This window comes from Oncorhynchus clarkii, chromosome 10, assembly GCF_045791955.1.
Source record: "Oncorhynchus clarkii lewisi isolate Uvic-CL-2024 chromosome 10, UVic_Ocla_1.0, whole genome shotgun sequence".
NCBI lineage: Eukaryota > Metazoa > Chordata > Actinopteri > Salmoniformes > Salmonidae > Oncorhynchus > Oncorhynchus clarkii.
The window spans coordinates 7,258,389-7,270,888 of record NC_092156.1 but is presented as its reverse complement, the minus strand read 5'-3'; the positions used below and the strand labels follow the sequence as shown (position 1 = coordinate 7,270,888).

Sequence of the window (12,500 nt, the reverse complement as noted above, 5' to 3'; positions counted from 1 at the left end):
ATTGGAGAAGTGGTTTACCCATACATCTCCATTTTGGATAGATAATTCTTCTTGTTGTTGTTTGTTTAGTGTTTTCCAATTTTCCCAGAAGTGGTTAGAGTCTATGGATTCTTCAATTGCATTGAGCTGATTTCTGACATGCTGTTCCTTCTTTTTACGTAGTGTATTTCTGTATTGTTTTAGTGATTCACCATAGTGAAGGCGTAGACTCAGGTTTTCCGGGTCTCTATGTTTTTGGTTGGACAGGTTTCTCAATTTCTTTCTTAGATTTTTGCATTCTTCATCAAACCATTTGTCATTATTGTTAATTTTCTTCGGTTTTCTATTTGAGATTTTTAGATTTGATAGGGAAGCTGAGAGGTCAAATATACTGTTAAGATTTTCTACTGCCAAGTTTACACCTTCACTATTACAGCGGAACGTTTTACCCAGGAAATTGTCTAAAAGGGATTGAATTTGTTGTTGCCTAATTGTTTTTTGGTAGGTTTCCAAACTGCATTCCTTCCATCTATAGCATTTCTTAATGTTACTCAGTTCCTTTGGCTTTGATGCCTCATGATTGATTATTGCTCTGTTTAAGTAGACTGTGATTTTGTTGTGGTCTGATAGGGGTGTCAGTGGGCTGACTGTGAACGCTCTGAGAGACTCTGGGTTGAGGTCAGTGATAAAGTAGTCTACAGTACTACTGCCAAGAGATGAGCTATAGGTGTACCTACCATAGGAGTCCCCTCGAAGCCTACCGTTGACTATGTACATACCCAGCGTGCGACAGAGCTGCAGGAGTTGTGACCCGTTTTTGTTGGTTATGTTGTCATAGTTGTGCCTAGGGGGCCATATGTGGAAGGGAATGCTGTCACCTCCAGGCAGGTGTTTGTCCCCCTGTGTGCTGAGGGTGTCAGGTTCTTGTCCGGTTCTGGCATTTAGGTCGCCACAGACTAGTACATGTCCCTGGGCCTGGAAATGATTGATTTCCCCCTTTTCCCTGTCTTCATCTCTCTCGCTCTCCTCTCTCTCTCTCTGTCTCTCTCTCTCTCTCTGTCTCTCTCTCTCTCTGTCTCTCTCTCTCTCTCTCTCTCTCTCTCTCTCTCTCTCTCTCTCTCTCTCTCTGTCTGTCTGTCTGTCTGTCTGTCAAATCCGAGAGCGAGAGACTGAAAAACAGCTTCTATCTCAAGGCCACCAGACTGTTAAACAGCCATCACTAACATTGAGTGGCTGCTGCCAAGATACTGACTCAACTCCAGCCACTTTAATAATGGAAAAATTGATGTAAGAAATGTATCACTAGCCACTTTACAAAATGCCACTTAATATAATGTTTACATACCCTACATTACTCATCTCATATGTATATACTGTACTCTATACCATCTACTGCATCTTGCCTATGCCGTTCGGCCATCACTCATTCATATATTTATATGTACATATTCGTATTAATTCCTTTACACTTGTGTGTATAAGGTAGTTGTTGTGAAATTGATAGGTTAGATTACTCGTTGGTTATTACTGCATTGTCGGAACTAGAAGCACAAGCATTTCGCTACACTCGCATCAACATCTGCTAACCATGTGTATGTGACCAATAAAATTGATTTGATTTGATCCAATTTTATTTGTCACACGCGCCGAATACAAGAGGCTTTTTACCTTAAAATAAGTGTTAAGTAAAAAATAGAAAATAATAGTAACAAATTAAAGAGCAGCAGTAAAATAACAAGCAAGGCTATAAACAGGGTATTACGGTACAGAGTCAATGTGGAGGCTATATACAGGGTATTACGGTACAGAGTCAATGTGGAGACTATATACAGGGTATTACGGTACAGAGTCAATGTGGAGACTATATACAGGGGGTGCCGGTACAGAGTCAATGTGGAGACTATATACAGGGTATTACGGTACAGAGTCAATGTGGAGGCTATATACAGGGTATTATCAAATCAAATCAAATCAAATCAAATCAAATTTTATTTGTCACATACACATGGTTAGCAGATGTTAATGCGAGTGTAGCGAAATGCTTGTGCTTCTAGTTCCGACAATGCAGTAATAACAAGTAATCTAACTAACAATTCCAAAACTACTGTCTTGTACACAGTGTAAGGGGATAAAGAATATGTACATAAGGATATATGAATGAGTGATGGTACAGAGCAGCATAGGCAAGATACAGTAGATGGTATCGGGTACAGTATGTACAAATGAGATGAGTATGTAAACAAAGTGGCATAGTATAGTATAAAGTGGCTAGTGATACATGTATTACATAAGGATACCGTCGATGATATAGAGTACAGTATATACGTATGCGTATGAGATGAATAATGTAGGGTAAGTAACATTTATATAAGGTAGCATTGTTTAAAGTGGCTAGTGATATATTTACATCATTTCCCATCAATTCCCATTATTAAAGTGGCTGGAGTTGAGTCAGTGTCAGTGTGTTGGCAGCAGCCACTCAGTGTTAGTGGTGGCTGTTTAACAGTCTGATGGCCTTGAGATAGAAGCTGTTTTTCAGTCTCTCGGTCCCAGCTTTGATGCACCTGTACTGACCTCGCCTTCTGGATGATAGCGGGGTGAACAGGCAGTGGCTCGGGTGGTTGATGTCCTTGATGATCTTTATGGCCTTCCTGTGACATCGGGTGGTGTAGGTGTCCTGGAGGGCAGGTAGTTTGCCCCCGGTGATGCGTTGTGCAGACCTCACTACCCTCTGGAGAGCCTTACGGTTGAGGGCGGTGCAGTTGCCATACCAGGCGGTGATACAGCCCGCCAGGATGCTCTCGATTGTGCATCTGTAGAAGTTTGTGAGTGCTTTTGGTGACAAGCCGAATTTCTTCAGCCTCCTGAGGTTGAAGAGGCGCTGCTGCGCCTTCTTCACGATGCTGTCTGTGTGAGTGGACCAATTCAGTTTGTCTGTGATGTGTATGCCGAGGAACTTAAAACTTGCTACCCTCTCCACTACTGTTCCATCGATGTGGATAGGGGGGTGTTCCCTCTGCTGTTTCCTGAAGTCCACAATCACGGTACAGAGTCAATGTGGAGGCTATATACAGGGTATTACGGTACAGAGTCAATGTGGAGGCTATATACAGGGTATTACGGTACAGAGTCAATGTGGAGGCTATATACAGGGGGTACCGGTACACAGTCAATGTGGAGTCAATGTGGAGGCTATATACAGGGTATTACGGTACAGAGTCAATGTGGAGACTATATACAGGGTATTACGGTACAGAGTCAATGTGGAGGCTATATACAGGGGGTACCGGTACACAGTCAATGTGGAGTCAATGTGGAGGCTATATACAGGGTATTACGGTACAGAGTCAATGTGGAGACTATATACAGGGTATTACGGTACAGAGTCAATGTGGAGGCTATATACAGGGTATTACGGTACAGAGTAAATGTGGTGACTATATACAGGGTATTACAGTACAGAGTAAATGTGGTGACTATATACAGGGGGTACCGGTACAGAGTCAATGTGGAGGCTATATACAGGGGGTACCGGTACAGAGTCAATGTGGAGGCTATATACAGGGGGTGCCGGTACAGAGTCAATGTGGAGGCTATATACAGGGGGTACCGGTACAGAGTCAATGTGGAGGCTATATACAGGGTATTACGGTACAGAGTAAATGTGGTGACTATATACAGGGTATTACAGTACAGAGTAAATGTGGTGACTATATACAGGGGGTACCGGTACAGAGTCAATGTGGAGGCTATATACAGGGGGTACCGGTACAGAGTCAATGTGGAGGCTATATACAGGGGGTACCGGTACAGAGTCAATGTGGAGGCTATATACAGGGGATACCGGTACAGAGTCAATGTGGAGGCTATATACAGGGGGTACCGGTACAGAGTCAATGTGGAGGCCATATACAGGGGTTACCGGTACAGAGTCAATGTGGAGGCTATATACAGGGGGTACCGGTACAGAGTCAATGTGTAGGCTATATACAGGGGGTACCGGTACAGAGTCAATGTGGAGGCTATATACAGGGGGTACCCGTACAGAGTCAATGTGGAGGCTATATACAGGGGGTACCGGTACAGAGTCAATGTGGAGGCTATATACACGGGGTACCGGTACAGAGTCAATGTGGAGGCTATATACAGGGGGTACCGGTACAGAGTAAGTGTGGAGGCTATATACAGGGGGTACCGGTACAGAGTCAATGTGGAGGCTATATACAGGGGGTACCGGTACAGAGTAAGTGTGGAGGCTATATACAGGGGGTACCGGTACAGAGTCAATGTGGAGGCTATATACAGGGGGTACCGGTACAGAGTCAATGTGGAGGCTATATACAGGGGGTACCGGTACAGAGTCAATGTGGAGGCTATATACAGGGGGTACCGGTACAGAGTCAATGTGGAGGCTATATACAATTGGTACCGGTACAGAGTCAATGTGGAGGCTATATACAGGGGGTACCGGTACAGAGTCAATGTGGAGGCTATATACAGGGGGTACCGGTACAGAGTCAATGTGGAGGCTATATACAGGGGGTACCCGTACAGAGTCAATGTGGAGGCTATATACAGGGGGTGCCGGTACAGAGTCAATGTGGAGGCTATATACAGGGGGTACCGGTACAGAGTCAATGTGGAGGCTATATACAGGGGGTACCGGTACAGAGTCAATGTGGAGGCTATATACAGGGGGTACCGGTACAGAGTCAATGTGGAGGCTATATACAGGGGGTACCGGTACAGAGTCAATGTGGAGGCTATATACAGGGGGTACCGGTACAGAGTCAATGTGGAGGCTATATACAGGGGGTGCCGGTACAGAGTCAATGTGGAGGCTATATACAGGGGGTACCGGTACAGAGTCAATGTGGAGGCTATATACAGGGTGTACCGGTGCAGAGTCCATGTGGAGGCTATATACAGGGGGTACCGGTACAGAGTCCATGTGGAGACTATATACAGGGGGGTACCGGTACAGAGTCAATGTGGAGACTACTGTATATACATGGGGGTACAGAGTCAATGTGGAGGCTATATACAGGGGGGTACAGAGTCAATGTGGAGACTATATACAGGGGGTACAGAGTCAATGTGGAGACTATATACAGGGGGTACCGGTACAGAGTTAATGTGCTGGGGCACCGGTTAGTCGAGGTAATTGACGTAAATATGTACATGTAGGTAGAGTTATTAAAGTGACTATACATAGATAATAAACAGAGAGTAGCAGCAGTGTAAAAGAGGAGGGGGTAATGCAGTCTGGGTAGCCCTTTGATTAGCTGTTCAGGAGTCTTATGACTTGGGTGTAGAAGCTGTTAAAGAGCCTCTTGGACCTGACTTGGCGCTCCGGTACCGCTTTCCGTGCGGTAGCATAGAGACCAGTCTATGATTAGGGTGGCTGGAATCTTTGACAATTTTTATGGCCTTCCTCTGACCGCCTGGTATAGAGGTCCTGGATGGCAGGAAGCGTGGCCCCAGTGATGTACTGGGCCGTACGCATTACCCTCTGTAGTGCCTTGGTCGGAGGCCGAGTAGTTACCGTACCAGGCAGTGATGCAACCAATAGTCAGTCAGCCTGTGTCTGTCTGTCGCTCTCTCGCTCTCTCTCGTTCTCTCTCTCTCTCTCTTGCTCTCTGTGTCTCTGTCTCCTTCTCTCGCTCTCTGTGTCTCTGCCTCTCTCTCTCTCGCTCTCTCTGTGTCCGTCTGTCTGTCTCTTTCTCTGTCTGTCCATCTGTCTATGTGACAGCTAGAGAGACTGACTGGATTGACAGTCTCTCTGTGTCTCTGTCTGTCTCTGTCTGTTGGTCAGTCAGTCAGTCAGTCAGACAGACAGACTGTCTCTCTAGCTATTTCTTCAGAGAGACAGACAGTCTCTCTAGCTATCTCGTCAGTCAGACATACAGACAGTCTCTCTAGCTATCTCTTCAGTCAGACAGACAGTGTCTCTAGCTATCTCTTCAGTCAGACAGACAGTCTCTCTAGCTATCTCTTCAGTCAGTCAAACAGACAGACAGTCTCTCTAGCTATCTCGTCAGACAGACAGACAGACACAGTCTCTCTAGCTATCTGTTCAGTCAGACAGACAGTCTCTCTAGCTATCTCTTCAGTCAGACAGACATAGAGTCTCGCTAGCTATCTCTTCCTCGCTCTCTCTATATACCCCTCCCAAATGGGCTTTATTGGCATGGGAAACATGTTTACATTGCCAAAGCAAGTAAACAAACAAATTCACAGTAAACATTACACACACAAACGTTTCAAAAGAATAATGTTTAAAATGTTATTGTTAGCTATGTACTATGTTGTCTCTCTCTCTCTCTACCTATCTGTGGGTTGGTTCCTGCGGTGATCCCAGTCCAGTGATGGAGGTCCCTACAGACAGCCCCTTCACTGAGGACCAGACACGCCTCTACTTCAGAGACATCGTCTTGGGCATGGAGTACTGTGAGTACTACCATTCTACTCCTTCCTCTCCTTTCCCCCTCGTACATACAGTACTGTATATACCGCTACATCATTGAGTTGCAGCAGAGGCTTACACTGAGACACAATCTACCCCCTCAGTGCTATTGAGCTTATAGCCAATCAGTATGTTTAGTGTTGAGGTTATAGCCAATCAGGAGCTTCAGTATTGAGCTTATAGCCAATCAGGATGTTTAGTGTTGAGCGTATAGCCAATCAGGATGTTTAGTGTTGAGTTTATAGCCAATCAGGATCTTTAGTGTTGAGCTTATAGCCAATCGGGGCTTTTCTAAGGCTGATGTCCTATATTAGACTGAGGGGTATCTGGCTCACAGGGCTATTAGCATAATCAATAGGTGAACTGTACTGTAGTACTATGGTAGGATGGGTTACAGTATGTTGTGTCCTGTATGCTCTCTAAGTACGCAGCGTGTGCTCTGTAGGCTATGGCAGAGCTTGGGTAACATATAGGAAGTGGATAATGCCTACAGGAAGTATTCACCTCCGTAATAGCATGGCTACTAGTATCACGTAGGATAAGCAATATGCTTCACATAGTTTACGGCAGGTAGCCTAGTGGTTAGAGCTTCGGGCCAGTAACCGAAAGGTCTCTAGATCGAATCCCTGAGCTGACAAGATAAACATCTGTTTTTCTGCCCCTGAACAAGGTAGTTAAACCCACTGGTCCTAGGCCAGTTAACCCACTGGTCCTAGGCCAGTTAACCCACTGGTCCTAGGCCAGTTAACCCACTGGTCCTAGGCCAGTTAACCCACTGGTCCTAGGCCAGTTAACCCACTGGTCCTAGGCCAGTTAACCCACTGGTCCTAGGCCAGTTAACCCACTGGTCCTAGGGAATCGGTTGTAAATACGAATTTGTTCTTAACTGACTTGCCTAGTTAAATAAATGTTAGTTTCCTTAATGAGGCGACTCACCAGCTTAGAGCAATGTTCTTGTTTGGATCTTCTCTGTAATTGTTGTCGTTACAGCTGCATCGCAGGATGTTGGGTCACATAGGGGCGGCAGGGTAGCCTAGTGGTTCGAGCGTTGGACTAGTAACCGGAAGGTTAGACAAGGTCGTTCTGCGCCTGAACAGGCAGTCAACCAACTGAGGCCGTCATTGAAAATAAGAATTTGTTCTTAACAGACTTGCCTAGTAAATAAAATAGGAGGAGTTAGTGTATATGTTTGCTCTATCTCTTCAAGGTTCTGCACTTCAAAGCGCTGTATATTTTGGTAAAAAACTCAGGGATGGGCCTGGAGAAATGTACCCACTCTCAAATTCATAGACATAACTACAGATGTAAGGATTGACTGTTTGTTTACCGATACATTGTTTACAAACAAGCTTATTTTGGGGGGTTTCTAATGAGGTATGACAGTTGAACTCAGCTCATGACGCATTTATAAGTTAATTCTTCAAGAATCAATGTGTATCTAATTCATTTAAAAGTCAAAAACTGGATGTAGAAATCACAGATTGGCCCTTTAATGCATGACTCACAGATTGTCCCTTTAATGCATGACTCACAGATTGGCCCTTTAATGCAGGACTCACAGATTGGCCCTTTAATGCATGACTCACAGATTGGCCCTTTAATGTAGGACTCACAGATTTACAGCACATACTTTCTCTCTAAAATGTGTTATGACATTGATGTGAATTTGAAATAAACTGAATTTGATCGTTTTACATTTTAATCGTTTAGCAGACGCTCTCATCCACAATCTGCATGTGACCTTGAGCACTTAATTCAAGGCGCTTAACTCAAGGCACTTAATTCAAGGCGCTTAATTCAAGGCGCTTAATTCAAGGCGCTTAATTCAAGGCACTTAATTCAAGGCACTTAATTCAAGGCTCTTAATTCAAGGCGCTTAATTCAAGGCACTTAATTCAAGGCGCTTAATTCAAGGCGCTTAATTCAAGGCACTTAATTCAAGGTGCTTAATTCAAGGCACTTAATTCAAGGCACTTAATTCAAGGCACTTAATTCAAGGCACTTAATTCAAGGCACTTAATTCAAGGCGCTTAATTCAAGGCACTTAATTCAAGGTACTTAATTCAAGGCACTTAATTCAAGGCACTTAATTCAAGGCACTTAATTCAAGGCACTTAACCCTAATTGCTCCTGTACGTTGTTCTGGATAAGAGCATCTGCTAAATTACTTAAATGTCAAAAGTTAGTGTCTCTTCGTGTGTGTGAAGAGCTGCAGTATAGCTTAGTATCAGTCACCCTGTACGTACTCACAATGTTTCTGTACCATAGAAATCAACCCCAAGGTCAAGCCATTCATGTCTTCACTGTTCAATCATTAATCTGGGGAGCGACCGGTGTCACATCACATCTGGTGTTACAGCAGAGTCACTGCCAGGCAGCAGCACGGTGCATCACATCTGTGTGTGGGTGTTTACAGCAGTCACTGCCAGGCAGCAGTAATCAGACCTTTCTTCTGAAACTCGTCAGTCTATTCTTGTTCTGAGAAATGAAGGCTATTCCATGTGAGAAATTGCCAAGAAACTGAAGATCTCGTACAACGCTGTGTACTACACCCTTCACAGAACAGAGCAAACTGGCTCTAACCAGAATAGAAAGAGTGCTGATTAAAGAAGCAATTATACTGGCCTTCTTTAGACTAGTTGAGTGTCTGGAGCATCAGCATTTGTGGGTTCGATTACAGGCTCAAAATGGCCAAAAACAAATAACTTTCTTCCCTTCACAGAACAGAGCAAATGTCTCCCACTAGAGAGGAGTGGGAGGCCCCGGTGCACAACTGAGCAAGAGGACAAGTACATTAGAGTGTCTAGTTTGAGAAACAGACGCCTCACAATTCCTCAACTGGCAGCTTCATTAGAAGGCCAGCATCCCGGAGTCGCCTCTTAATTGTTGACATTGAGACTGGTGTTTTGCAGGTACTATTTAATGAAGCTGCCGGTTGAGGACTTGTGAGGCATTGGTTTCTCAAAGTAGACACTGTAATGTACTTGTCCTCTTGCTCAGTTGTGCACCGGGGCCTCCCACTCCTCTCTAGTGGGAGACATTTGCTCTGTTCTGTGAAGGGAGTGGTACACAGCGTTGTACGAGATCTTCAGTTTCTTGGCAATTTCTCTCATGGAATAGCCTTAATTTTTCAGAACAAGAATAGACTAACGAGTTTCAGAAGAAAGTTCTTTGTTTTTGGCCATTTTGAGCCTGTAATCGAACCCACAAATGCTGATGCTCCAGACACTCAACTAGTCTAAAGAAGGCCAGTATAATTGCTTCTTTAATCAGCACAACAGTTTTCAGCTGTGCTAACATAATTCTAAAAAGGTTTTCTAATGATCAATTAGCCTTTTAAAGTTATAAACTTGGATTAGCTAACACAACGCGCCATTGGAACACAGGAGTGATGGTTGCTGATAATGGGCCTCTGTACACCGATGTAGATATTCCCTTAAAAAATATGACGTTTCCAGCTACAATAGTCATTTACAATATTAACAATGTCTACGGTGTATTTCTGATCAATTTGATGTTATTTATTTTAATGGCCAAAAAAAATGCTTTTCTTTCAAAAACAAGGATGTTTCTAAGTGTCCCCAAACTTTTAAACGGTAGTGTATACATTCATGAGTGTAAATTGCTAGAGATGAAAGCGTCTACTAAATGGTATGTATTGTTATTGAACTTGAGGTTTTGAGACTTCTTTTGCTACATTATGTTATGAACACGACCCTGCTGCCCCCCGGTTGATTAGGACGTCTTCTTCTCTGCCTGGTAGAAGAAGAGATTTAAAAAAAAAAAAAAAAAGAATAACTAGAGCCCTGCGGTGTTTCTGACCACAGAAAAACTCTGGCTCTTGGCCAAATCATAATGGTCATTAGAAAGTCTGGCATCATGAAAATCACTTAACATATAAAGTTATGCTATTTCACCGTCTCTTTCTCTCTATTTCTCTCTCTATTTCTCTCTCTCTTTCTCTCTCTTTCTCTCTCTCTCTCCCTTTCTCTCTCTCTCTGTCTCTCTCTCTCTCTCTCTCTCTCTCTCTCTCTCTCTCTCTCTCTCTCTCTCTCTCTCTCTCTCTCTTTCTCTCTCTCTCTCTTTCTCTCTCTCTCTCCCTTTCTCTCTCTCTCTGTCTGTCTCTCTCTCTCTCTCTCTCTCTCTCTCTCTCTCTCTCTCTCTCTCTCTCTCTCTCTCTCTCCGTCACCTCTCTCTCTCTCTCTCTCTCTCTCTCTCTCTCTCTCTCTCTCTCTCTCTGTCTCTCTCTCTCTCCGTCTCTCTCTCTCTCTCGCTCTCTCTCTCTCTCTCTTTCTCTCTCTCTCTCTCTCTCTCTCTCTCTCTCTCCGTCTCTCTCTCTCTCTCAATTCAATTCAATTCAATTCAAGGTCTTTATTGGCATGGGAAACATGTGTTAACATTGCCAAAGCAAGTGAGGTAGACAACATACAAAGTGAATATATAAAGTGAAAAACAACAAAAATTAACAGTAAACATTACACATACAGAGGTTTCAAAACAGTAAAGACATTACAAATGTCATATTATATATATATATACAGTGTTTTAACAATGTACAAATGGTTAAAGGACACAAGATAAAAACAATGGTGTGTGTTCTTCACTGGTTGCCCTTTTCTCGTGGCAACAGGTCACAAATCTTGCTGCTGTGATGGCACACTGTGGAATTTCACCCAGTAGATATGGGAGTTTTTCAAAATTGGATTTGTTTTCGAATTCTTTGTGGATCTGTGTAATCTGAGGGAAATATGTCTCTCTAATATGGTCATACATTGGGCAGGAGGTTAGGAAGTGCAGCTCAGTTTCCACATCATTTTGTGGACAGTGAGCACATAGCCTGTCTTCTCTTGAGAGCCATGTCTGCCTACGGCGGCCTTTCTCAATAGCAAGGCTATGCTCACTGAGTCTGTACATAGTCAAAGCTTTCCTTAATTTTGGGTCAGTCACAGTGGTCAGGTATTCTGCCGCTGTGTACTCTCTGTTTAGGGCCAAATAGCATTCTAGTTTGCTCTGTTTTTTTGTTAATTCTTTCCAATGTGTCAAGTAATTATCTTTTTGTTTTCTCATGATTTGGTTGCGTCTAATTGTGCTGTTGTCCTGGGGCTCTGTGGGGTGTGTTTGTGTTTGTGAACAGAGCCCCAGGACCAGCTTGCTTAGGGGACTCTTCTCCAGGTTCATCTCTCTGTAGGTGATGGCTTTGTTATGGAAGGTTTGTGAATCACTTCCTTTTAGGTGGTTGTAGAATTTAACGGCTCTTTTCTGGATTTTGATAATTAGTGGGTATCGGCCTAATTCTGCTCTGCATGCATTATTTGGTGTTCTACGTTGTACACGGAGGATATTTTTGCAGAATTCTGCGTGCAGAGTCTCAATTTGGTGTTTGTCCCATTTTGTGAAGTCTTGGTTGGTGAGCGGACCCCAGACCTCACAACCATAAAGGGCAATGGGCTCTATGACTGATTCAAGTATTTTTAGCCAAATCCTAATTGGTATGTTGAAATGTATGTTTCTTTTGATGGCATAGAATGCCCTTCTTGCCTTGTCTCTCAGATCGTTCACAGCTTTGTGGAAGTTACCTGTGGCGCTGATGTTTAGGCCAAGGTATGTATAGTTTTTTGTGTGCTCTGGGGCAACAGTGTCTAGATGGAATTTGTATTTGTGGTCCTGGTGACTGGACCTTTTTTGGAACACCATTATTTTGGTCTTACTGAGATTTACTGTCAGGGCCCAGGTCTGACAGAATCTGTGCATAAGATCTAGGTGCTGCTGTAGGCCCTCCTTGGTTGGTGACAGAAGCACCAGATCATCAGCAAACAGCAGACATTTGACTTCGGATTCTAGCAGGGGGAGGCCGGGTGCTGCCGACTCTTCTAGTGCCCGCGCCAATTCGTTGATATATATGTTGAAGAGGGTGGGGCTTAAGCTGCATCCCTGTCTAACCCCACGACCCTGTGTGAAGAAATGTGTGTGTTTTTTGCCAATTTTAACCGCACACTTGTTGTTTGTGTACATGGATTTTATAATGTCGGATGTTTTACCCCCAACACCACTTTCT

At 43.8% G+C, this 12,500-nt stretch overlaps 1 protein-coding gene across 1 annotated transcript in view; it reads left to right on the top strand.

Annotated features, from left to right (window-relative positions):
• The window catches only part of LOC139419404 (calcium/calmodulin-dependent protein kinase kinase 1-like), a 112,097-nt gene that overhangs the window by 50,016 nt on the left and 49,581 nt on the right, over positions 1–12,500 (top strand). The window contains exon 8 of the mRNA XM_071169351.1: positions 6,341–6,429. Within this exon, the coding sequence (XP_071025452.1) occupies positions 6,341–6,429 (89 nt within the window). The remainder of the gene's footprint in view (positions 1–6,340; positions 6,430–12,500) is intronic.